Genomic DNA, 25,377 nt, shown 5'->3' on the forward strand with positions numbered 1-25,377 from the left:
GTTCCATTTTCTGGCAATGCATTGAATATATTTGCACACAGAATGCACACATGTAGACCTCTAATTTAATTTTGTGGGGATTGGTGGCCTGATATTTATTTTTTATTTCTCGGTTTTGAGAAATTTGATAACTTTGTTTCGGTCCATTACATTAAATCCAAATAACGAAATAAAGGAGGCTAAATACTTTTGCGAGGAACTATACAGCAACGCAGCGTTTGAGGCCCAAAACTCATCCGCAATAAATATCCGCATTGTTGTTCATTCAACATCTGGAAATAAATGAAAACATAAGGTTGTGCATGAAGACTTTAATTTAATTGTGTATCTCTTGAACAACTTGATTGTTATAAACAGTGAACATTTACCAATGCATCATATTTTCAGTCATCTCTGTTAATCTGTCCTAGAATACTATTTAGTGTCTAATTACGGTTTAGTGCTGTTAAAAACAAAGCGGATGAATAAATTCATATTATGGTCTTTGAAAAATGTCAAACCTTTTTTTTAATGGTGAATAGATACATAATCGATTGGGGTCCGAACTTGTGATAATTTGATAGAATAGTTTCATAGAACTGGGTAACATGCACAAATCTGCACATAATTGTGATCAGAAAATGTGAATATGTTCATCCGCTGCTGGTCTGAGATGTGACATGATGAGCCATGTGACCATTGCACAGTGAATGAATGAATGAGTGCACTTGGTTACCGGCACACAAACTGAGACGAAATCCCACTTCAATGGGCCAAATGGTGTGTTAACTGAACTGTAGATGAGGGATTTTTCTACTAACATATGAAAGAATTCAAAGGTGGAATCTATCAAAAATCTTTCCAGCAATCCACGCCGACAGGCGATCTCACACCATCGATGTGGTGCTCTCTGGGTTGATTCGAACCGGCCTGGTGCTCTTCCTCAGGTCCTGCAGCTGCTTGGCGGGCTTGCCCACGCCCTCCTCGAACCGCCGCTCCACCACCGGCAGCACGGTGTCGTGGAGGAAGCTGGCGTTCTGCATGATGAAGGCCTTCTTCTCCGGGTCCTGCTCGCAGCGCAGGCTGTAGTCCACGTGCTGCACGGCCACCAGGATGATCTCCCTCAGGCTCTCCAGCAGCACCATGTGCAGCTCCGAGAAGTAGAGCTTCAGGCCCTCCTCCAAGAAGCTCATCATCTGCTTTGTGAAGGCCACGATGGTGTAGCTAAGGTTCACCCAGCAGTCGTCGCCGGTGTACTGCTCGAAGCCGCCGATGCCACAGCCGCGCATCTCGTCCTGTGCAGAGGAGGAAGAGGGATATTGTGTTCTTAACAGGGATTTCACAATGCGCTAGTTATGGAAGGGGAATTATTGGTTGTCATTAACACCAAGTAAATTGTACCGAAACAAATGTTGAAGCAAGTGTTATTTTTTCAACTCAAATCAATCAGTTTTTAGTTTATAAAATGACAGATAAAAGTCAAAAATACCCATCAAAACTTCAAACCTCCAAAGACAGTAACTGCGACTTCAAATGTCATGTTTCGTCCGAACAACAGCCAAAAGATATTTAAAATAAAGTCCTGTAAAAAAGGTATTATGGCAGCAGATCCTCCCACTGGAAACTCTCTGCACAGCAATACAACAATTAATGAGCTGATTTGGCCGTCAACTTCATCACCACTGACAAGAGAAATAAAAACGCCAAAAGACTCCACCTTGAGTTTAGCCAGAGCCTCGGGGGTCATCAGATTCATCCTCCTCCACATCTCCTCAGAGTTCCGGTGCTTGGTGGCTTCGATGATGATGTCGTTGTAGCTCAGCAGGGCCGCCTTGATGTCCTTGACCAGCAGGGACTGCAGGGTGAAGGTCAGGTCCAGGCCGATCTCTGTCAGCTGGCGACAGTGCTCCTTGGCCACTTTCACACACTCGGCCGCCGTGGACAGGCTCTCCTTACTGTCGAACACCTGGTGAAGACAAAGATGGATCCCTTCACGCGGATATCGCTCTCGGCCATTTCAAAAGGAGTAAACAAACGTTGGCAGACTTTACACCTAGTGCCAAGATTTGGCTTACTGACCATTCCCTCAAATTTATCAAGCAAGTTAGTTTTAAAGCTTTGAACAACACACATTCTGCCTGACAGGCAGTTCAGTTCCGTTTTATGAACTGCCTGACCTTCAGGGCAGAAGCCTGTAGCTTATCTTCTATCCTCTACCTACCTGCCCGCTGAAGGCGTCCACAAACATCCTCATGGCCGATTTGGACCAGACCACGAAGGCGGAGTAGCAGCCCGTGTTTCCCGCAAAGTCCATCTCGAACTCCTTGGCCGTCTCCAGCAGGCTGGTGAAGAAGATGTTGCAGAGTTTGTGGATGTAGAGCAGCGTGGCTCCTTCTATGCGCAGCTGGCGTATGGCCGTCTGGACCGCGGCAGCCCGGTTCTTCAGGAACAACTCGCAGGCTTTGGTGGACTGGCCTGCAACACGGACGATAACAATTCAGAGAGAGCGCAGAGGTTCTGTTCACTGTTCTGATTGCACAGAGTTCGGGGTCGACTTTTGTTTTAAGCACATAGTAAGATGGAGTATTTGGTTGGTGGTAACTCAAAAAATATACTTTTGCCTTCCCTGTGAAAGGCTAACCAATGTATCACCGAGCAGTGTGTGCACAACAGTACATACGTTGGTTATGAATGGCCAGCAGTAACATGTATTAGTGTAGATCCTCCTTATTTCACTCAGTAAGCATCCTCTGTAATTGTACATTTCTCCCCAATATACTTTTTTCTTCTTTATTTTACCTACCGTTTATTTTTTTATTATTATTATTATTATTATTTTGTCTTTTTTTGTCATGGATATACTTGATACTGCTGTGTCAATATTCCAGGACAATGTTTGTTTTGGGATTAATTTGACCAAACAAATATGTTTGTTGTCTCACTTGTTCTATTGTTTAAAACATAGAAAAGGTTTTCTTCTGTTCTGTTGTCCATACGATCCTTCTACCTTTGTCTGAATTTTTTCAGTCTGCAGTACTTTACTAGTGTCTAAAGTTTGATAACTTAAATCTGCAAAGGGATTAGAAAAAAATCTTTGGAATATACTATGCTTGTAATGTTCACCAGAACGTGATGAGTGGTATAAAGATAGACTTTATACCATAAAGATAAAGATAGACTTTATACCACACTTTATATCACGCTTACATGACAGGAAACTACAGGTACGGAGTACGATGAGCCAGTTTTCTATTGATGAAGACAAAAAAGGAAAAAGTTTGACCTAGTCGGATCAGCTGGGACACGGCCCGCCGCGTGGCTTTGGGTCCACCACGGAGTGAGCGATCTGGAGACAACTCAAACACCAGGACCTCCGTCAGCTGCCGCACGCGCTCATCCACCTTCAACCTCAGCTCTTTGACCCTCTGGGTGACCGGCAGGTCTTTCAGATACTCGTTGAGCTTGTCCAGCAGGTCCACGGCCCCCTCAAAGTCTCTCTGGGCGATGCACACGTCCAGATCTTCCGGCAACTCCTGGATCCACTCGAGGCCGAGGTCCACACTTTCTCCGGCCACTGCTGGCTCCTCGTCCTCCTGGTCGAAAGGATTGGTGGACACCTCAGCCCTCACGGGAGACGTCGGGGCCTCCTCCTCTTTCTTGTGATGGTCCTTGCTGACTTTGTTCTTCTTGGTTTCGTCCAGGATCTCCAGCCACTCCTTCTTGATTTTGCTGTTCTCAGCCTGGAAGATGCGACTGTCCGGGAACATGAGGATCTTGAACATGTCCTTCATGGGAGGGTTGTCCTTTACGTTGACCACGGCGAAGCTCTCCAGGTCGTACAGGGCGTTGTACTTGTACTTCACGGTTCCTCTGCGGTTCGGCAGCCAGGTGGCGATTAACAGACAGTCGTTCATGAGGAAAGCGTGAACCTTCTGGATGGGGGACATGTTGTCGACATCAAACTCCACGAGGTCACCGTTGTAGACCAGGTGCCTCCCCGGGGTGTCCATGATGTTTTTACCCCCCTCCACTTTCTCCAGCAGTGAAGTTAGCGTCCTCTGCTTCAGCTCCTCCGTTTCTTTGGGGAAAGCAGCCTGCATCTCTTTCGAGGTCTCGTCCTTGTCTGTGGACAACAAGGCCTGAGTGATGCTCTCCATGATGCTCTTCTGCTCCGTCAGGATGTGACTCAGCTGGTACATCTCGCTCTCTAGGTAGGAAATCTCTTTGGCCGTTTCAATGAACTGTCTGTAGTTCTTGTAGACATTTTTCTTCAGGTTTTGAGCCGTTTCGTCGGCCAAGTTTTGGATTTTTTGACGATGCTCCTGAAGATCTCTGTCGCCATCGGACTGCTGTGACAGCTGCTTAACGTAGTTTTGCGGGTCGAAATTAGGCGATTCGAGGAGCTTCCGTAGTCGGTTCCCCGTTTCCGACATCCTCTGATGTGTGTGTTTACTTATTTAAATAAAAATATTCACAAATTGGTAAGAAATGGAGACAGAGGAAGCGTTCATCTGTTCACATCCGCCTTCAACCTAAACAGGAAGTTGTAACCGGTCATCGCCCTTCTACGTCACGGGATTCAGGAAATGAAATAACCAACAAATCGTTCCAAAATAAAACTAACGTCAAATTAAGTAAATGGGCTTATTAATTAATATCATTCTATAATTACATCACTGCATGCATTACATTCTCTCATTTACCATGATTCAACAGCTAACGCAAAAGTGCATTCCCAGAATCCAATGCCAGGATCTGAAAGGAGCGAAGGTTTTGTCAAGTTTGCATCAGCCATTCGAATCTAGAGCTGGAAATAAGTGTCATAATAAAAGAGCATATTACATCGTTAGAGTAGATTGAACCCCATTTGTCTATTAGACGAAGTAACTAACCGATGATTTTACTTTTACTTGTTTAAAATACATTTACAAAGCTAAAAAATAAACAGATCAGTTTTTCACTTTAGAAGTTTTGTTTTGAAATCTTTAACGGATATTGTGTGGCAGCATTGTGACAGACTCGATACAACAACTGTTAGCGTTAGCTTCAGGCTGTCAGCAGTCACACCTTCGTCTATCATGAAGCTATGCGTGTTTTAATTGAATGTTTTTAATGGAATCATGAGTCGAACACAAATACGGGTAGTTTTTATCTCAGGCTGTTTACTGGCGTCAGTGAAGTCGTCACTTGTTTATGAGAGCCCTGTAAAAGCTGCATTAGCTTGTTAGCTTCGTCAAGCTAACCCATAGCTACGTGGCTCTTTTGCTGTTTCTGCTGTGATGGATGAGGATTTTCTACTCGCCATCCGGCTTCAGGAGCAGTTTGACAACGAATACGAAACGGCATCGTATTCACCAAACAGCCTTGATGACAATAGCTTCGGACACAGCAGTAAGAAACGGAAAGTGGAGGTAGCTAGAGGTGGCAGCGATGTTGTTCCCTACTGGAAGCCGACTGCCCAGCCCGAGAGGCCGCTGTCCATCGTGGACGCGTCCTGGGAGACGCTGGACCCCAATCCTGACGTCAGAGCCATGTTCCTGGAGTTCAACGAAGTGTTCTTCTGGGGGAAACTCTACGGTGTCGAGGTTAAGTGGAGCCCAAGAATGACACTGTAAGACACTAGTAGTGCTGTTATTTATTGTTGTCATTGACCAAAAACCCCACTGACTTGAAGCTGCAGCATTGTCCCTCATTTAAAAATAAAATCGTTTGGTTTCTTTATGGTGTTTGGTGTAACGAGGGGATAGAAACGATGGTTACACCATCTCAGTGCTGCTGGGTGCAGATGATCCTTTTGGTGGGGTTTGATGTCGGTCTCTAATGTATTGTGCTCTTTCTATGCTTCTTCCTGTAGGTGTGCTGGTGTGTGCTCCTATGAGGGCCGCGGTGGTCTCTGTTCAATCCGACTCAGTGAGCCCCTGCTGAAGCTTAGACCAAGAAAAGACCTGGTGGAGGTGAGCTGGATTCTCACACCAATCTGGCTTTTTTTAAGCAAGCAGAAATTTAAGGGTCTTATCAAATCCCTCTATTTCAAATCTCCAGTTGGCAGGATAGCGAATTATATCCATCAAAATATCTTATGTTAAAGATTGACCTTGAAGATCAACCACATGACTTTGTGTAATAAAATAAATGCCAACAATGAGCATGGCTACTGTTGGCACAGTACTATATACATATACTCCCTTTATTTCAAAACACATTTTGCCATTAGCGCCCCAAGTCCGTGATGTGGACGTGTTGGCGTGTTATGGAGCTAGAAAGGCAACAAAAAAAAACCCATCTCCTTCCTTAAACTGACTGGATTTGGTTAATAGTTATATACCATTTTATTTTTCCATCCCCAGACCCTCCTTCATGAAATGATTCACGCGCTTCTGTTCGTGACCCAGAACAACAGAGACCGAGACGGTCATGGCCCTGAGTTCTGCAAGCACATGGACCGGATCAACGATGCCAGTGGGACAAAGATTTCTGTAGGTGAACCTTCGATTACACGCCTTACAGCCTTCTGCTGTGATGGCAATGATAATGTTCGTATCCTTATGGTTGATACGCACTGGTTAAAAGCACAGGCTAAATGACATGTAATGTAATGAAGGGACCTTTCTGCCCACTTGTCAGATCTACCACAGTTTCCACGATGAGGTCGATGTCTACCGCCAACACTGGTGGAAATGCGACGGGCCCTGCCAAAACCGCAAGCCCTATTTTGGGTTCGTGAAGAGGGCCATGAACCGGGCTCCATCTGCTCAGGACCCCTGGTGGGAGGATCACAGGAGGAATTGCGGAGGTACCTACAACAAGGTCAAGGAGCCCGAAGGATACGGCAAAAAAGGCAAGAAGGATGATAAAAAGGATGGCAAGACCTTGGAGAAAAAGGCCCCAGGGAGAGAAAAGCCTTCAAGTATAACCACAGGTGACGAGCTCTTTCCTCTGGTGTATGTTCTGCTGTAAACCCGATAAAATGTCATAGATTTTAGTTGGAGTATTAGCTCTTTAGGTTGAACTGTCAATGCATGTTTCAAAGAATCACTTCAAAGAGTGAAGTGAAGGTGTGTTGCCCTCTTCATATTTCTACCTTTCTCCCTCCCAGGCTCTGCATCACAGGACATAAGGAACATTATTCCATTTACTGGCAAAGGCTTCCTTCTTGGAGGACAGTCCCAGTCGTCCGCGTCTTCGTCCCCGTCTCGCACAGCGGCACCACCGTCTTCTCCAAAGAAGCTCCTCACCCCTCCGTCCCCGGCTAGAAGTCCCAATTCTCCTGCCCGCTTCGCTCCAAATCACAACGGACTCTCTAGCTCCTTTCCCTCCACCAGACCAGCTACCTCCACAGGAAAGAAGACTCCTGTCAAGAGGTCCGTCGGTAACACAAGAGCTTTTGTCAGCATCAACGGCTCGCCGGTCAAAATTCCCAAGCCACATAGCGGCAGCCGTAGCCAAGAACCGTATCAAATTAAACAGAAGTCCATTGAAGACCTCTTCAGCAGCAAATGTATCAAGAAGTCAGCGAGTCAAGCCTCCACCTCAAACCCGGGAGCTGAGAGAGATTCTTTGACTTCAGCGAACGGTGCGACGAATGCGTCGGCCTCCTCGCCCGCAACATGGAAGCCTAGCGAGACTAGATCCAGCCATTCGGGATTTTTCACAAAAACCCAAGGTAGCCCTGCTAAACCCACGCACTCCCGGTATTTTAGTCATTCTAACAGCGCCGGCGCATCAGGTGCTTCTGCCACAGGCCTGCCGTCGAGGAAGCGGCCGTGGGACGACAACAGGAGCCCGACCAGCATCGTCGACTTCTTCCAGAAGACGTCAGGCGGCGATTCGACGAAGAACAAGCCGCCCGCGATGCAGCCAAGGACTGCCACTGCCGCCTCGTCCTCATCTACCTCCGCCCTCAGCTCCTCTGCTGGGCTGCTTAGTTTTACCGCCTCCTCTTCCTCGTCTTCTTCCCCTGCAGTGACTGTCAGCTGTCCAGTGTGCCAGGCGACAGTGCCGGAGTCAAAGATCAACCAGCATCTTGACTCCTGCCTCTCCTGAGAGAAGAGGAGTGGAGAGAGGAGGTGTTGCAGGAAAAAAAACTTTTTATAGTTAAGTTTTAGTGTTACGTTTTTATCTCCCGTTGAACTAATCTCATTTTTAGTTGGAGTTGGACAGTATTTACTTTCAGGCTGAATTCTATTCTACGCGGTCCTCTCTTTCTCTCTCTCAGGCCTTTTTGACACTTTGCCTTAGTTTTTCTAGCAGACAATATCATCAAAAGGATTTGAATCAATGACAAATGCAAAACTAACATTCCAGTAAATTCGGTCCCATGACGATGTAATTGTTTTAATACCAAAAACTGTGTGTTTTAACCGTGTTGAATATTCACTAAATGACATTTTCATAGTGGTCTTGGTGAGAGTTCATTTGTTCGGCATAATGTGGACACTGTTCTATTCTGGTTAGAAGCTATAAGCTGGGCATGGTTGCAGAACGGTTATCTTTGCGGTCTGATGCATCCCCAACAAATCTAAATCTGCTCCCCTTCGGACAGCAGGAGACGCTGACTGACCTCTGCTGATCTTTAGGAATCAGATTTCAGGCTTGCCAGCTATTTGTTTCTGCACAACATGGCATTTTTACTGCAGGGTCGGGGAGGGAGATCTGATCTGATCCGGTCCTCCGGTAGTGCTGACAGCTACGTGTTTTTGTGGACTTTTCTATTTTAAGGGAACGGACTGAAGTTCAAAAGGCTGCTACAACATTTTTGAATTATATCTGTATGTTCCTACTTTTCACTGTTTTTAAGGAAATTGTTAAATATGTTTCAATTGTGTTACCAAATAAAATATTTATACTGTTCTGAGAATGTTGTATAGAACGTAATTTGACGAACCCATTTCAATTAAACCTCAAACTATTAGAATAAGAAATGTGCACCACCATCTTTTTCTTGTAGAGTGAATCAAAAACCAACGACACAGCGGCGATGCCCCCGAGCTGATCGTATAGTGGAAGGAGTTCTGCTGCTGGGGAGGAGAAAAAAGCCAAAGTGGGTGTGACGGGAGGATGGGGGAGGCCAGAGGTCAGAGGTCAGACAGCTGGAGGCCAGCTGCTGATCAGGACCACACCCGTCTGTCGCTGCAGGAGAGACCAGAGGCGGTGACAAAGCCCCCCCCCCCCCCCCTGCCCCAGCAAACACCATCTGATTACATTTACACAGACCTCCGGTGACCATCCGGATGCTTGGGCATCACACGGCGAGGCTAGGAATGAAGAACACATATTTCCTCTCATGCTTGAGGTGAGAAAATGTCTTGTTTTGTTATTCACAAACCTCCGCTGCTCGAATGAATTACTTAGAAGCCACAAGTTCTACGTTGAAAACTGAAAGCACATCAAGTCCTGTTGTTCATTTTCATAAGTGATATGGGGGGGGGCACTAGTTTTATATTAAACCAACACTACAAACACTTAACTGTCTAATAAAATCCAGCTGAGCAGGAAGTACACTGTGTTGCCCCAGTGGACAGCACTGGAAATATTCAAGTAACTCAAAATGAAACTTTTTGTAGGAAACAGTACTGAGGGAGGCTGGCCGCCTTGAAGGCAGGAAGACATTGTTTCACCATCGCAGCGCCCCAGGAGCAGGAAAACCTCCAGTACACGTTGGTCCCCACTGGGCATGAACACACGGCTCTAGTCGTATTTCTGCTGTCGACGTGGCGTCTGCAAAGGTTTAGTTTGTGCGCTATACTCCTATTGTCACTAAAATGAGCTCATGCTCAATGCGGCTCTTCAGCTGAGGAAGCTTCATGGCAGTGACGCCCTTCCTGCCTGACCTGCTGTACTCTGACACGCTATAGGAAGCATGGCGTCCAAACACATGCGTGTCCACACCCCCTCCCTCGTTCCCTTAAGACCTATTGTGTCCCTCTGACAATGATGCATTCCACACTAGCTCCGAGTTCAAAGCCATGTTGTTCCGTTGGCTAGATGGGACTGAGGCACACTTTTTTTGTTCTCTGCAAAGATCAATCATCAACAAATTAGTTTTTTTATATATATTTCTTTTATGTCCAAGAGGAATCATCTCTTTTTTTGACCCTGTATGCTCTTTCTTGGATAAGATGAATCATTATTGTCATAAGAAATGGAAGATTCAGAGTGCAGTGAAACCTCATTTAACTCATTCATTATGAAACATCTTCTATGCAATGGAGAAGTGGCATCCTTTCTGTCCCTATGTGAGTAAGCTACTTACTGTATTCTCTTGGCCTTGAGCAATATATCGCTTTCCAGCAGAGCCCGTAAGCGGATATCTTTAGAACGTTATTAGCCGGCCATCGCTAAGTGATCCAAACCCGTGTGCTTTTCAGCAAGGCAGATTAACATGAGCCTGTTCTGGTTATATGCATCCCCAGGGGGTTCCCCTCATGGGCCTAATCCTTTGATCCCAGGGGGCGATGACGATGGAGGTGGTGGTGGTGGTTTTGATGGTGGTGATGATAAAAGCTTAAAGAAGAGTCCGTCTGCTCATAATACCCTCACACAAAACAGATTGCCCTTGATCGGTGTCTTTAAACTGTGCAGCTGTGGAGATGATGGCTAATTGTTTTGAGAGCTGGATTAGGCCGTACATCTGGGATGCTGTTTGAAGGGCAAACATAACACATGATAGCGTTGACTGAAGGCGTGGTATTAACCATTAATAGTCACTGTGTAAGTTCATCATCCATCTAATAACCCAACTGTTTAATGAGTAATATTTTATATAACACTGAGCGTTCCATTTTTTTTTTTCTTCCACATTTGAATCTACGATAAATACGGAGCCTCGGAACTGACAACATGAAGTAAATCTGTAGAGGCATGAATCAACTTGTGTTTGACATCAGTGGAGACAACGAGCTTATTGAGCAACGATCACGAAACTTAACAAAACACTTTGCACATTGCAACCTAACCTACTTCACTGCACAGGTAATAATTAATATACACTTTTAAAATTGAAATTCACAGAAACTATGCCGCCATCTTCACATCATTACCGTCATTGAGGACAGCAATGGACAGTTGTGTTGGACTATGCACTAATGTTAGAAAAAGATCTAACGTTCTGAGTATTCATTTCGAATTAGCATTAGCTTGTAACCTTTTCGTTTATTTATAGCTAACAATTTTCAGGAAAAACCAATATAAAGCTTTATATTTCATTTAAGCCTCATTTTCAATTCTTGTTTATTTATTAGAAGTTATCTCTAACAGGTGACTGTAAGAGCTTTACATCTGCAAACAGAAATGAGATTATTATCTTTGCATTTTACTAAGCGATTATGCAATACATGAAAAGTTGAACTATTTCTTTAATTAATTACATGAAGCACAACATGTGCATCTAAATTAGTCAGGTTTAAAACATTTTAGTAGTGATTAGAAATACCAGGCTCCTGATGTCATCCATCTGGACCGTGTGTGTGTGTGTGTGTGCCCGTGTGCCCGTGTGTGGTACAACACACACTTCTTTTGCAGAGGAGTGTGTGTGATGCTTTTGTGTGTTGATTTCAAGGTTATTGTTGTGTTATTGTTGTGACGAAGCTGCAGGCTGAGGGGGGGCAAATGAAGCCCACCATCTGTCCTTTATACTCAAAACTATTGTACTGTGCACACACACTCCCTTCATGACCTCAAACCCTGTGGCTGCACTCTGCTGGGGAAAACCCCTACAATGAGTGGTGTTGTAGGGACTCAACTATACACAATCTCATATCCAACCGATAGGGAGACATTTGTTCCAGATGTTTTTTGAAAAAAAGATCCTTCCTGTCCTTCCTTATTCTGTGAACTTGAATACATGACTAATTATACATTATGTGAAACATTCATTCGTTTTATTTGTGCTTCAATTATTGATTAATTTAACATAAAAGTGTGTATTAATTTATCAGTATTTTAAAAGTGACAGCCAAAAGTATTTTATAAAAAATCGAAGAAAATTTGTACCTCATTTATTTTTATAAACAGAGAAATAGCCACACCTCCTGTCAAGGCTATAAAAAGACCACTTTCCTGCCCACAAGTGTTGGCATTGGCACAGTCGCTGTGCTAAAAGGGCAGGAAGCGGATTTTATTACTTATCCACACAATCAAGTAGGTTCAGAATAATATCTCATATCTACCGGAAATTATAATTCTTAACAAACGCTTACATTAACAATATAAAAGGCATACAAGCACCACAAACTAATTAACGTATAATATATTTCAATTGCTTTCAGTATCGACCAATTAAAAATGACAAATGGTATAATTAATATCATGAGTGAAAAATGAACATATTATGGTCAAATGTTAAACTAACGCAGCAGTAAGTATATTCAAGAAACATAAGAAACTGGGGGTGGTGCTTTGGGAACTCCGATTATAATTTATAAATAAAAATATATATATTTAGTTCACCTGTGGTGCTTTTATTTTGAATCTGCGTACCGGAAATTCATCTACACGAATCCGGGTAACTTGACGTGGCGTCGCTGGCCGCCCAGGGCACATTTAACCACTACTGTTGCTCGGCCCGTTTGGTGCGTGAGACGGCCGTTTTGCACCACGCGCGGACTCAACACAAACATCTGCTCTCTTTCGCCGAACATCTGCCCGCCACGATGAACGGTAAGTCGTCGAACGGTTCGCCGGGAGGAATGGCCTCCATCGAGGGTCTCCCCCCGCTGCCGAAGAGCCTGAGCGGCTTGCTGAACTCGAGCGGCGGCTCCTGGAGAGACATGGAGAGGATGTACGTGAAGAAAACCATGATCCAGGACGACCTGAGCCGCGGCAGGAACGCCGACAACCTGCTCGCCCACAAGCCGGCCAACCTCGACGCTGCTCTGGCCCTCCTGCGGAAAGAGATGGTAACCTTTCGGGGAGGGTTTGTCCCCCCCCCCCCTCGTCCCGTGTTTAAATGTCTACGCGCCGCACGTTCGGATGCGGCCGAATCCCCCCCTCGGTTCTGTGTTGGTTTGGCGTTGTCTGGCCTCTGGGAAAACTTACACGCCTCTTTTCTACCAAACGTGGATGTGTTTGACAATTAATATGGTTTCCTGATGAATTCGGCTCTCGTATACTGACCGTTAATCGCAGTAAGTGACTGAAATATCAACTTTCACGCGTGGATCTCGCTTCCTTGCAGTCATAGACCTGAGAGCCGAAGTGATCATTTTCGCCAGCTGTTTAGTGAATTGTATGTTGGCCAAGGTTATGTAAATAAAGTACTGATTCAAGAAGTGTACAACTGCTAAAAGGCCAACCATGCTCGGGAAGAGCTTTCCAGTGGATTAGACTAAAATAGGCTTGTACTGTTTTTTTTTTTTTTTAATTCAAAGCTTAATTTAATTACGCTTCAGTATCAGTTTGTATTCTTTACCATCTCGTAGTCACACACTTATCACACACTTTGGCCAGCAGGTTTTTATTTGTTTTATTGCGTTTCCTCACAGCCAGTAATTCAGATGAAAGAGGTCAAACTGTTGCTAAAACTCTATCCCTTTGATATTTGGATTATGGCTGCAGACTTTGCTATTTCCGCTTCCATTTTTTGATCTCCTCTCGTAATAAATAGTTTACTCCATGCTTATTGCTTTGTGGTGTAAATGAATTACTTTGAGTTTGAAGTTCACATTGTCTAATGAGTTGTCAAAGTCTTTTCAGTCTGTCCGCCTGGGAGACGATGCGCTGACCAGTAGAAATGCCTTTTTCAACCCTGCCAGTAGAATTTTTTGCCTTGAATTATTAATGTTGTAATGTTGGGTAGTGTTTCAGAGAAGGACTTGTTTATCTGATAACATCTGTGGACTAACTCCCCATTTATAAAACAAAATCCATAAAGTCCATAAACCCAAATAGTCAAATTCTCACATTTAAGAACGGTTGTCAAAACTTATTCAGTTCATTTATTGCATTTTTTGACCAGTAATTCTTCTGATAATTGATTAACGGTTATGAGGCCCACACATGTTGCCTATTCATTTAGGATCTCAACCCCCCCCCGTTTCCCCTCCAGGTGGGTTTGCGGCAGCAGGACATGTCGCTGCTGTGCCAGCTGTGGTCGCTGCACGAGTCCATCCAGGAGTACAAGGGCAGCTGCCAGGACCTGAGCGCCGCCTCCAGCCTCAGCCTGATTGAGAACGGCTACTTCGACGAGGACGACGAGTACTACCCGGAGCCCGGCGCCACTCCCACCGACGAGCAGCCGGACGGAGAAGCCGCGGGCGGCACGGCGGCGGCCAAGAACGGCAGCGGCGTCGGCAAGGACGACAGCTGGGACTCCTTTCACGTTAACATCTGAGGCCTCGTTTTGTGCGTTTTTCTACGGATGCGTACATGTCTCGTGGGGGAGAGGGGGGGGGAGACAAATACTTTTGAATCAAGCTGGAAGACTGTCTCTGGAAACCTTCATGGTCTCCAAGAAGGAACTGGTTGGCTAGAGGTAGCAGTTGATGCTACGCCATTACCATACTAGACTCCAGCTTTCACTTCAGCTTCTCCTCAGGTGAAACACGCCCCTGCTTGTGCTGCAGAAGTGTTGTTTTTTTTTGTGTGTGTGTGTGTGTGTGTGTGTTTTTATTTTTTTTGCAGTGAGACCAGAAGCTTGATTAGACCGGGGGGTTGGGGGTTTTCAACAAGCGACGCCCTCTCGAGTCAGGAGTTGAGATGGATCGTAATCCAGGACTCCACTTACTAAACATTAGGCAATATATATTATTTCTTTTTATGAAAAACTGTGCTGCTGCATCTATCAAGTGGTCGCGCTAGCCAGTGACCCCTTTTTTTTTTTTTTTTACATATCGAAAATATATGAACAAAGTTGTATTATTTATTGTATAATATAAATATCAAGATATTTGCTTTCCGTTACACTCAATGGAAGTTTCTGGGGATCCCAGAAATTGTGACTCTGCAAAGAGACGGTGTGAGAATGTGTGTGTTTTTACTTTTAAGGTGGTGAAATCATTAATTTACATAAAAGCAGACGGTCTGGACGGAAGTAGTCAGACCGGAAGAATAGCTCAAGATGAGGAGTCTCTATTCTCTTGACACGGTCTAGAGGTGCAGCAGATATTTGCTCTGAAATAGTGTGAACCTTTTAAAGCTTTTGGTGCTTCAACACAACACGGGCCACTTTCAGGTCTGTTGTCATAGTTACGGCCATCACTCCCATCGATGTTAATGCCGCAGAGATGTGGACTTCATGACGGGTGAAGTAACGTGAGCGCTCAAGTCTCCGTGTTCTGTATGGTCACAACGGATCAACAATAATCAACAGAGCCAGGTATAAAGTGCTCACTGGCTGCAAGAGCTTACGATATTCAAGAAGAAAAAAAAGAATCATTTTCCACATAACCAGCTTGAGACTGTTCTGGAGTTTACCAGACGATACGGGTCGCTAACCAGATTGTAGCAGCAAGTGGTTTTAATTCATCTCAATGTATCTGTGCCGGCCACTCGAGCCCCCCCCCCCCCCCCCGTTACGCCACACCATCTTTTTCTCTGACATGATGTTTAAATATTTCCACTCCACGTACGAACGGTCTTCCTTCGTCTCTTTGACGCCACGGCGAAGAGTTTAGTTGAGCCTAAAGCGCGTCCGGTTCCCCTGGTGCCGTGTCTGTGTGTAGATCATGTGACGCCGCCTGCTTCTCGGGCCGGTCCACTGTTGTAGTTCTGGTGGAACACAAACCAAAGAAAAGTGCAGCACTCAAGAGGAAATTGTATTTGGTCTGAGGGGCAGAAATAAGCCATTAACGAACTGCTCCTGAATGGGTTAAACGTCCAGCACATCGGGACATGCGTCTTGAATGTCTCTACCCTTCTTTTTTTTAATTGTGGCGATAGTTATTGCCACTTAGTGACTGACAAGTGAAAGTCTTGTTTCTTCACCTTTGGTAAAACGCACTCTGTATATCCACAGATGTTGTGTAAGTAAAAAAAAAAATTCAAATGTGAAGTGAATTGATAGGAAGCTTTAATCAAACAGACAGTACTGCAGGGTGACGTCACAACACCGCTGGCTCTGAACAACACTTCCTCCTCGCTGCTTATTCCCAAATTTGTAAATGGAACCAGAAACTTCAACACGATCTACAGCGGAATGTGTTGGCTCACTTTTTATTTGTCACCCGTGTTCTCCATAAATGGTCAGAGGTTTTCAGGTCCCGTTTTGTCCGTAACGTCTGGGAATAACAAATGTCTCTCATTTCAGCTTAAACGCGACCCCGGGATTGTTCATTGGATGTCTACACAATTAGTGCCTTTTGTAAACCTCCAGGTTTCCGATTGTTCCACCTGTTGAAGAGAATTCACAAACTGTAATATTTTTACTCTCTCTGACATGCACCGTGTTGACGCTAGTTAATAGAAAAAAAGCAGCTTTTAAACATCCACGACTCGTAAACCGCCTTTAAAGCCAGTCGAGTCGCCGGGCGAGTTGAGCTGCTCACGTGCTCACAAGTGTTCACAAGTTTGTGCGACAAGCTGCTGGTCTCTGTGCACGCGGTGCTCCTCGTGCAGTCAGCTGCTCGGGCCTTCACCGATCCCGGGAACCAGAGAGTCCAGCGCCAGCCAGCCGGGCCCAGCGATGTCGCAAAGCGCGTCGCTTCCTTCTTTCCGTGGTGACGTCGTCTCGCGGTGCACTTGTAGCAAAAAAAAAAAAAAAAAAAAGGTTGTTTCTTGTTGTTTGGCCCTGGTGAGACATTTTTTACATGTCTACAACTTGGAGGCTTGGGGGGGAAAAAATGAATCTTAAACATCTGAACAAGGTTGTGAATGTACACGATGTGATGTGTCGCCTTCAGACTACAGGGGTTGTCAGACTCTGGTGCTTGTACCTGTTAATCGAAACTTCTTCCTAAAGCCGCCATTTTGTTCCAACTTCGGACAATTGCACTGAGCAATCAATTGTTCTTTTCCTGCTTGAAGTGGGCCCAGTAGACCAGAATGCAATGCAACCACAAAGGCCTGACGCGTTTGCACTGTAATGCATTGCTGTAACGACTCGAGTCCTCATCGTAGCCGGCTCTGAGCTTTCTGGGTAATGTAGGAAGGCTGGAACGAGATGAGCTGGGCGAGGGCGGCGCGTCGTTCACCTTACACCTCGGTGCTTTGGCGGCATCTTGTTCATCTCACATGTGTGCAGAGCAGGGATTCATCAGCTGAATCGTAGCGCTGCAGTCGGCCAAGAACACGAGCGCGTCGGAGGTGTTGAGTATCGAGGATCCTTTTTACGGCCCATTATTATCTGTGACGAGTGAATTATTCTGATTGTTAACCACCTTTTTCTAAGCACCACCTGCAGCTGTTCAATTTGTTTGAATCATGTCTGACTTCATATTTATACTGTGTATCATTCATCATAATCCACAATTAAATCACAATAGAGGAAAAAGGAGGAGTAACTCTTATTTTGTGTTGCGTTGGATTGTGTTGTCCCCACCCGTCATTACTCCTGTTCTCCTACAAATCACCATGCTACTGTTCAGGCAATGCTCTAAATGCTGTCACGCTATCAAAGGCATTAGACTCGTATGAATTAAAGTGATTCCATCCTGTTTAGGTTTAGGTTTGTTAGGATTGATCTGGAGCAATAGTTTGTCCTTAGTAAGATGACAGAACTCAGATTAAAAATAGAAAAGTAAATAAGTCACAAATGGATCTATGACTGTTTGCTTTTGGCATATTTTGATTCTAATATATTAATATATAGACGTTTTTGAATGCATGACCTTTACTTGCAACCAAGTATTTTTAAAGTGTTGTTTTATCTCTTTTAAATAAGTTAGAGATCTGAATCTGGGAATTGCTTTAGTTTTGTATGCAAACTTGGTCACAGATCAAAGTATCCGACACATTTTGATCTAACCGGGGAACGAAAGATGCAACAAATAGAATGATTATACTTCCTCCAGAGTAAAACATCAAAATATGTACCAATCCATCCGTTTGTTTTCATTCGGGAGCAACATCCATAAAGTCACGTCGCGTATAAGACGGCTAAAGACAAACACTGAAGCTCCTCTCAGACCAACGCTCCTCTCTCTGCTGTCCTACTTCTTTCCTTCTTTTGAATGTGTGCGTGTCTCTGACCTGCATTTTAAATGCACCAATCTGCATTTTGGTCCCGAGCGGCTGCCACGCCGCAGCAGTTCCGCTGTAATTGATCGTTACTGCAGCGGGATGTGACGCCTTTGATGTTGCAGCTCCTCACGCTGGGAGCTTCAGATGAATCACTGATGAAGATAGCACTGTTTTTTTTAACGTTTTTCACACTGGGAGAGTCTTTAAATTCTCGCAAACTGAGACTAGAGAAATGGGTCACGCAGCAATCATTTCAACTCCACGTGAGCAGCGAGTCGTCTGCTGTGCTGTCAGCGCTTGGCTATTTTGTTCATTCCATTCAGTAGTCAGATAGGCGCTTTCTTCAAATAAATAACACCAATTCAGTAGTGAGCATTAAAGGAGGAGTCCTCCAGGCAGACTGCTCTTGTGAACCATTGGTGCAATTGAAGATGATTCAAGTAGCATGTGTTAACAAATACTTGTACTATTTACCCCACTTTGATTATCTGACAGCTCAATACTTTGCAGATTAAGATTAAAAACCAGGTTTTTTCGATTTTTATATCGAGAATACGGGTTATTATAGTTATTATACCGCAAATCGAAGCGGTCAAATCAGCTTTTATAAAAAAATGCTTATTTAATATTTTGCATGCCTAATGTAGAGTTTCACCACTGAATTTAAATGATATATTCCTCTTAAAACTGAATAGTTTTACTCAAATCAACCATTACTTAGAGGTGTCTAACAGATCATCAAACGGCTTCATGCGATAGCCGTGTAGTCCGCTCGCTCCGTGCTCTGGTCTCGTGCTCCCCGTCTGAGCGTCTGTTGGGAGATTAGAGCAGATTAACATAATCTTGACTGAGAGAGCAAATCCAAGGTGTGCATCACTCTCTCCCCCGGGGGGGGGGGGGGGGGTCTGTGGACCGGCTGAAGGCTGGTGGTTCCCAGTAGCAGCCTCTGAATCGGGCTGTGGGAGCTTCAATTCAAACTGTTGACATCTGTTGACATCTGTTGACATCTAGACCCACAGGCCTACGTTACCTAGAGCCCCATCTGCATCCGCCTGTCACGCCCATGTCGTGAACAAACAGCACCGCACGGGCGCCTGGGGGGAATGTCTTCCACGTTGGCCCAATCGGCCTCAAAGATGAAGTGATTTGGGCGATCAAAGATCGAGGTCACTGCACTCGGAGTGACTAAATAATACCCGTACTAATTATGAGATTTTCCTCTACAGTGGAGATCGTAAAATGTGCGACGTGAGGGTTAAAGTTGCTGAAGGCCAGCGCGTTGTGAGTGTGAGAATGTGAGCGTTCTGCCTGAGGGAGCATTGAACAGGCTTCACACAGCTACTGTTGTTGTTTTAAGCATGTTCATCCATCACCTGCCATCGCACTAAAAGCCAGTCAGTTGAGCTCAGATTATGCTATTTGAGACACATACAAGTGTTTTGTTTTTTTTGTTTAGGTATAATGATGGTTTATTAGATAAAAACCTACTTCAAATAAGACCTCCGGTCCATACTTCAATAACCTCTTCAAGGTCATTTTTCAGCAAAGGCAAAGTGCACCAGCTCCAGCTCCTTGGCTTACCCCAGTAGTCCAGACGGGTTAAAGGCTATTAGGTGACTGCTGTTACAGTAATCTGATTGGTCAGATTAAACCACTGCACGCAAAGGTATTTGACCGACACTCCCTGGAATCCACATTTAGAAACCGCCTCAGGGCTTTGTTCACAAACACTTTGTCCTGTAGGTTCCAACACCGTGGGAACCATTATATGGACACTACACGGGTTCGTCTGTTGAGGGAAAATGTTTCTTATTATCCAACATATATTCATGTTATTATCAGTTTTAGAGAAATTGGGTAAGTGGGGATATTTTCCCAAAGACGTTTTAAATATTGAACAGGCAAGCCAGCTACACACTGCTGCAGAGTAAGACGTTTCAGCTAATTCTGCTAAATGTCTGTGTTAAAAGCACAGAAGCTTCCAGACTGTGTTGATGTCCGCTGAGGCTGCAGCACAGATCCGCCCAGGGTGAGGACACAGAAGACATTCCTCACTAGTTCGCTGTCTCCTCAGCTATTCGCAGGCCTGTAAAAACATGTGCACACACACACACACACACACACACACACCCCAAATCAAATCTCATACAGATTGTTTGAATACAATTGTTGTATTTACTCTCGTCATAACAGATAAGGGAGAGCACGTACTGCAGCGTTTAAATACAGAGTGGGTCTCTGAGGGGTCGATGGGGAACCGCTTTCAACAGGAACTTGGCTTGCAACTTTTGGAAAGAAGCACAGAAAGCACATAGGCAAAAAGAACATGTTTCGATCTGCGTTGATTAGTTCCCGTTAAAACACAGGACTTTAGTGCATGAACACAATTGAGCTGTTGACAGTTTAGAAACCAGAGCGTCACATGACGTGCGATCTTCGAGAGATCGTCATTCGATCTTTTGTGCGACTCCTCAGTCAGCAGGTGGTTTTGTTCGGAAAGAATTCGGCCTCGCCTCTCGCCACGAGTCTCAGAAGTTCCCGGCGACCCGTAGACGCCTGCAGACTGCTGGGGGTCGGTTCAGCTGTCCCCTTAATGAGGGACATTCTGCTCCGGGACGTTTGTTCTACTGATTGAACACTGGACTGTTTACGAACGCATTCCAGGGAGAGCGAGAGGAGGTTTTGTAAAGTTTACCCACGTGTTTCCCAATGTTTACTTCATTACCTTGTTCACGGGATCAGGCAAGAGACCTTCAGAAGTTTCATGTGATAGAATTTTACTTGTTTTTCTTTCAAATGTGCAAGAAGCAATACATGGCTGACCCCTCCTTAAAGGGGACTTTCCAGGAGATTAGGGTTGAAATCCTAACTAATTAATACCACATCTGAGCATTTGATAAAGCCAGCTGAGCTACAAATTCTTGTTTTATTTTCTTCAAAGGTTGTAACAGGAGAATCATGAATCAGAAAACATTGTTGACAGCCATTACTGATTCCAAAAACCCAATCCAACCGGAACCTTTCACAATGACACGTATGAGCTTTTAGCATGGCAACAATCCTGTGTGCTTTATTCATCCACTAACCCCCACTACAATTGAACCTGTATATATGTGTGTGTGTGTGTGTGTGTTAAGATAAGCATTTCACCCATGAACCAAAGAATGTGGCTCCCATCCAAACGGAGAAGTAGTTATTGTCAGAGTCTGCGTAGAGGGTGGCACTGAGAAAAGGGGGCTTTTACATCAGCTCCTCTGAGCGGGTCTGTCTCTCTGAAGTAATCACATCAAATAGAACACGGAGATTGTTGTGTTCTGAATTCTTCCAACAAAAAAAATCCAATAACAATAACCTGCTGCTCTCGGTCTCCGTTTGACAGCCGGCTTTAAGGTGCAAAAACACTTCAGAAAAACCTCCCTCCCCCGGCCCCACGTGTAGTGTTCATTAAAAAGCGGGCCTCTCTCTGGCACCGGCCCTTGACCACTTGTCACTTCCTGCGAAGAACCAACCGCTATTGGTCTCCTTTCAATCAAAAGCCAACATGTCCTGGACGCTCCATGGAAGACGTGTACAGGCCTGAGCCACGCAGGCCTCCGACAGCAGGCCGAAGCACACGGCCGCCAGCGACAGACGTCTCCTGCAGTTCAGGATCACTGGAGGAGGGATGGGGGGGGAGGGGGGGGGAGAGAGAGAGAGAGAGAGACGGGTGATGCACTTTTTTTTGACTACAGTAAAAGGTTCTGTCTTCAAGTTAATCACGGTGCGTCTGTCAGAGATCCGGTCGACTTGAAAAAGAACGTCTCTTGTGAGGAGATCATTTTTAGCACTCGCTCGCCCACCGGCCCGCGGAGTAGAAACGAGCAGCAACGCGATGACAAGGAGTCAAGAAAACGAAGCAGTGAAAGGAGTAGTCACGGTCATGTTGTTGCATTTGGCGTGGGACGTCCTCTAATGAGTGACGTACAGAACCTCTCCGTCAGCGCAGCGGACCATAAACCGCTCCACAACCCGTCATTGTGTTTTGCTGCTCGCAGCCGGGCCGCTAAATACAATGAGCACATTTATGTTTCCTAAAAGGAATAATTACGCAAGGACAGTGCTGTGTTATGTAATGTATTTGTTTTCAAAGTCTATGTGGAAAGGAGCACCAGGAGGGAGGTAGAGGGGCGTGTTACACACCAGTAAGAGTTAGCTGCCATCTGCTGGTTCTTTCCAAGAAGAGCGGGAGCACCAGAAGATCTCTGATGTGTCTCACCAGGGGGAACATGTCCTCTCTAGGTTATTGTATTTTCCCGGTGAGCTGGGGTGTATCAGAGCTGACATAAGTCCAGTGTAATTATGATGTGTCATAAATTTACAGATTTGGCCTTTTTTTATTCTCACAAGTGGGACCACCATTGGTCATTTAAAGTTGTCTGTGACTCTCACCGTTTCTTGTGATGCGGGAGAACCATATACAACAGTGTGTCAAATCTGTTTTCAAGGACTCGCTAAAACACTCTTCACGTCCTTCAGAAATCAGACAGCTGTTTGAAACGAGCCACAATAAACGAAATAAAAGCCTTCCTGGCTGGAGGGGCTCAAACGGATGCGTCCTCTTACCCCTGATGGCCTGCGAGTTGGAGGTGAGCACAAAGAGTTTGATGAGGCCCAGGCAGAGCGGCGAGTAGTCGTGCTCCCAGATGACGGCGGGGATGAGCAGCACTTTGCCGTAGCAGGACAGCAGCAGGGCTCGGAGCAGCGGGCCGAGCTCCAGGGTCCCGCCGCGCAGACTTCCCGTCGCCGCCCAGAGGAACCACAGCACGCCGCCGCAGAACGCCGACAGCTCTGCGCCACCAACCACACGGGAGGCGCGTAGAGGTGCATTCGGTGAGGAGGAAAGTTTGTATTAGTCTAACAACAGTCGGATGAAACTGCAGCCTCAGTTACGCGTCAGTAAGATTCAGCCCTTACCTGAAAAAATTACTTTTGGGGGGATGCAAGTCTCAGATTTTCTATGCTTTAAATAATTATTGATTAGATATCTGGCTTTTGACCTGTCAGCTGACCTTTTAGGAGCTTGTGAAGGGCATTTGTATATTTTACAGATTACATGATTAATGCAACAAAACAAAACACAAATCAGGTCCCAACTATATATATGATATATACACACACACACACACACACACACACACACACATATAAACTATAAATACAAAAGCCATTTGGATGAACATAGTTGCATTTTTCTCCTATAGGAAAACACTGCATGTTGCATTCGCAGTCCCAGATTTCTCTTTGTTGGAGCTCTTATTTCACAATAATCTGTTACAGGTGTTTTCAAAGGTGCATTCTGGGTGACGGTGATTTAAAATTGAGTGTGGCATTTCCCTTGCATTGTTTATCCAGCAACGCACACAGACGTATAGTTTGGAACCATGTGTCTAATGTTGACAAGCAGTTATTTGAAAAAGGACATTTTCAAATGTTCCCAGAGGCTTGGCGTCTCGGTGCTCCGTGTGAACACTGAAAAATAACGGTGTGTAACGGAGCTCTGGTTGGATCGTCTTACCGAGGGCGGCCAATCCAAACGTGCTGTAGAAGTCCCATTCCTTGGCGTACCTGATGATGTCAGCAGGGTCACTGCTCTGCTCGGAGCCATGGAGCAGAGACCACCTGAGGTAAGCCTCACACAGCAGGCAGAACACGCACAACTTCCATTGGATCTGGAGAGGTGAAGAAGATGTACAAACTCACGCATGAAGTACATCTGAAGGTAGATCCTTGACTTAGTAGAGGTACCACCGTAAACCAAAATATTCCTTAATAATAAGGCCTTCCTTCAAAACTGCAAGAATGCAATTATTTTCAGCAAATTTACTTGAATTAACAAAATCTGAAATTTATTGAGCAGTAAAATCTCCCCTGTCAGGGTTCAACCATCATATATCATATTTATGTATTAAATATTACCGCAGCAATAACATGTGCATTGGAATTGCATTTTACTGCTGTAGATGTTTTCAGCTATATACTGTTGGGACATTTAACTTACTTACTCAAGTACAAATTATATATATATATTTATATATGGATATAGTTTTCACTGGAGAAGAAAGATCGGAGAAACGTCTTAGGTGCTCGTAACTTTTTCTTGACCAAAGCGTAGTAACTTAAGCTGTCAGATGAATATATAAGAAAAAAATAATACAGTTTTGTAATATAGAGAGAAGTATAAAGCAGCGTAAAATGGAAATACTCAAGTAAAGTACCTTGAATTTGTATTAAAGTACAGTTAATGAGCCAAAAGCTTTTAAATGAGGAGTTTAACACAATGCCTGTAAACAACACATCGAGGACACAGTCATAAGGGATTTAATTTACTTACATCCAAGGTTGTGTTGAACAATATGTGTCTGTAAGCCTGCGTCTTGCACAAAATGGCATCAATCAGGATGATAACGGGGTCATATTCAATGTACTTGTCCACTGGCTTCTGGCACGACTCCTGGACACACACACACACACACACCAACACACACACACACACACACACACACACACACACATATATATATATATATATATCGTGAACAGCTGGTAAAGATACTGACGTAACTAACGCTCTTCATCTGCAATCTGTTAATGGAGGACACAACAATGTCAGGGAAGTTATCCTAATAATGAATGGAATCGCGTTCAAGCATATTGTTCTCGTGCCAGCCCATACACAGATACAAACGTCATACACGTTAGATTATTAAAAGAGAAACTTAGCCGTTGCATGTTTGAGTCAACCACTATTAGCTAGCATCATCACCACAACAGGTACTCAAATCCAAAGAGGTCAATAGTTAACGCACACATATCGTTATCTTCAGGATCCCGTTACTGTAATCCCTGTGTAGCTCGTGTGCTTTTTCGTTACATTCAATACATCTAAAGATATCTTTTTCCATGCTTCCCAGTAAACTGCTAACTTAGCTGACTACAAAACACCGCGAGCGGTGAATGGATAAGAGCGGAAGTAACAATTTTAGGTACAGTCCCGCCTTCAAGATAAAAGTGCGTAATTTTGGTTCCAAATCAATAAAAAATATGTTAATGCAACTTCTGTTTTACTTATAAACATATAATGAATGCGTTGATTGCAAAGTTATCCCTTTATTGTATTTCTTGTCGGCGTGTCTCAGAGCCGTATTGTAGTTACACTGGACGTTTTAATTAGAAAAGTAACAGCGGAAACCGTTCGTTCTTTTCTGGACACGTGGGGACCGGAGGGACCGGTTTGACAGGCGCAAA

The 25,377-nt window shown here is 44.7% G+C and overlaps 4 protein-coding genes across 5 annotated transcripts; 2 read left to right on the plus strand and 2 right to left on the minus strand.

The window, feature by feature from the left end:
* Window positions 1-296: 296 nt before the first annotated feature.
* exoc8 (exocyst complex component 8) lies at window positions 297-4,565 on the minus strand. The gene is made up of 4 exons (XM_037449422.2): window positions 3,263-4,565; window positions 2,201-2,454; window positions 1,697-1,945; window positions 297-1,274 (listed from the first exon to the last, which is right to left on the minus strand). Exons 1-4 carry the CDS (start codon window positions 4,410-4,412, stop codon window positions 867-869), a joined length of 2,061 nt encoding a protein of 686 aa, XP_037305319.1. The 5' UTR covers window positions 4,413-4,565; the 3' UTR covers window positions 297-866.
* A 293-nt stretch (window positions 4,566-4,858) lies between these two features.
* On the plus strand, window positions 4,859-8,857 carry sprtn (SprT-like N-terminal domain). Its single transcript, XM_037449423.2, has 5 exons — window positions 4,859-5,590; window positions 5,834-5,933; window positions 6,327-6,455; window positions 6,604-6,898; window positions 7,076-8,857. Exons 1-5 carry the CDS (start codon window positions 5,259-5,261, stop codon window positions 8,020-8,022), a joined length of 1,803 nt encoding a protein of 600 aa, XP_037305320.2. The 5' UTR covers window positions 4,859-5,258; the 3' UTR covers window positions 8,023-8,857.
* Window positions 8,858-11,962: 3,105 nt separating this feature from the next.
* On the plus strand, window positions 11,963-16,337 carry fam89a (family with sequence similarity 89 member A). Its single transcript, XM_037449664.2, has 2 exons — window positions 11,963-12,875; window positions 14,024-16,337. Exons 1-2 carry the CDS (start codon window positions 12,630-12,632, stop codon window positions 14,306-14,308), a joined length of 531 nt encoding a protein of 176 aa, XP_037305561.1. The 5' UTR covers window positions 11,963-12,629; the 3' UTR covers window positions 14,309-16,337.
* Window positions 16,338-20,307: 3,970 nt separating this feature from the next.
* On the minus strand, window positions 20,308-25,315 carry arv1 (ARV1 homolog, fatty acid homeostasis modulator). Of its 2 annotated transcripts, none has more exons than XM_062559426.1 (5): window positions 24,690-25,315; window positions 24,464-24,583; window positions 23,648-23,801; window positions 22,696-22,920; window positions 20,308-21,746 (listed from the first exon to the last, which is right to left on the minus strand). In XM_062559426.1, exons 1-5 carry the CDS (start codon window positions 24,705-24,707, stop codon window positions 21,619-21,621), a joined length of 645 nt encoding a protein of 214 aa, XP_062415410.1. In that variant the 5' UTR covers window positions 24,708-25,315; the 3' UTR covers window positions 20,308-21,618. The 2 variants fall into 2 exon arrangements, with proteins under 2 accessions (XP_062415410.1, XP_037304792.2); XM_037448895.2 differs by having other exon boundaries at window positions 20,309-21,746; window positions 24,939-25,315.
* Window positions 25,316-25,377: the final 62 nt, after the last annotated feature.

The sequence above is a fragment of the Pungitius pungitius genome, chromosome 20 (assembly GCF_949316345.1).
Source record: "Pungitius pungitius chromosome 20, fPunPun2.1, whole genome shotgun sequence".
Lineage (NCBI taxonomy): Eukaryota > Metazoa > Chordata > Actinopteri > Perciformes > Gasterosteidae > Pungitius > Pungitius pungitius.

What these genes read in the sequence shown, in the direction of transcription:
- exoc8 (XM_037449422.2), bottom strand. Translation starts at nt 4,412, where the DNA reads ATGTCGGAAACGGGGAACCGACTACGGAAGCTCCTCGAATCGCCTAAT. An exon ending in TGGACGCCTTCAGCGGGCAG is followed by an intron (nt 1,946 to 2,200) that starts GTAGGTAGAGGA and finishes TGTCTTCACCAG; the next exon opens with GTGTTCGACAGTAAGGAGAG. An exon ending in AGGCTCTGGCTAAACTCAAG is followed by an intron (nt 1,275 to 1,696) that starts GTGGAGTCTTTT and finishes TCCTCTGCACAG; the next exon opens with GACGAGATGCGCGGCTGTGG.
- sprtn (XM_037449423.2), top strand. Translation starts at nt 5,259, where the DNA reads ATGGATGAGGATTTTCTACTCGCCATCCGGCTTCAGGAGCAGTTTGAC. An exon ending in CAAGAAAAGACCTGGTGGAG is followed by an intron (nt 5,934 to 6,326) that starts GTGAGCTGGATT and finishes TTCCATCCCCAG; the next exon opens with ACCCTCCTTCATGAAATGAT. An exon ending in GCCTTCAAGTATAACCACAG is followed by an intron (nt 6,899 to 7,075) that starts GTGACGAGCTCT and finishes TCTCCCTCCCAG; the next exon opens with GCTCTGCATCACAGGACATA.
- fam89a (XM_037449664.2), top strand. Translation starts at nt 12,630, where the DNA reads ATGAACGGTAAGTCGTCGAACGGTTCGCCGGGAGGAATGGCCTCCATC. An exon ending in CCCTCCTGCGGAAAGAGATG is followed by an intron (nt 12,876 to 14,023) that starts GTAACCTTTCGG and finishes TTTCCCCTCCAG; the next exon opens with GTGGGTTTGCGGCAGCAGGA.
- arv1 (XM_037448895.2), bottom strand. Translation starts at nt 25,034, where the DNA reads ATGGAAAAAGATATCTTTAGATGTATTGAATGTAACGAAAAAGCACAC. An exon ending in TGTTCAACACAACCTTGGAT is followed by an intron (nt 23,802 to 24,463) that starts GTAAGTAAATTA and finishes TCACCTCTCCAG; the next exon opens with ATCCAATGGAAGTTGTGCGT. An exon ending in CAACTCGCAGGCCATCAGGG is followed by an intron (nt 21,747 to 22,695) that starts GTAAGAGGACGC and finishes TCCCTCCTCCAG; the next exon opens with TGATCCTGAACTGCAGGAGA.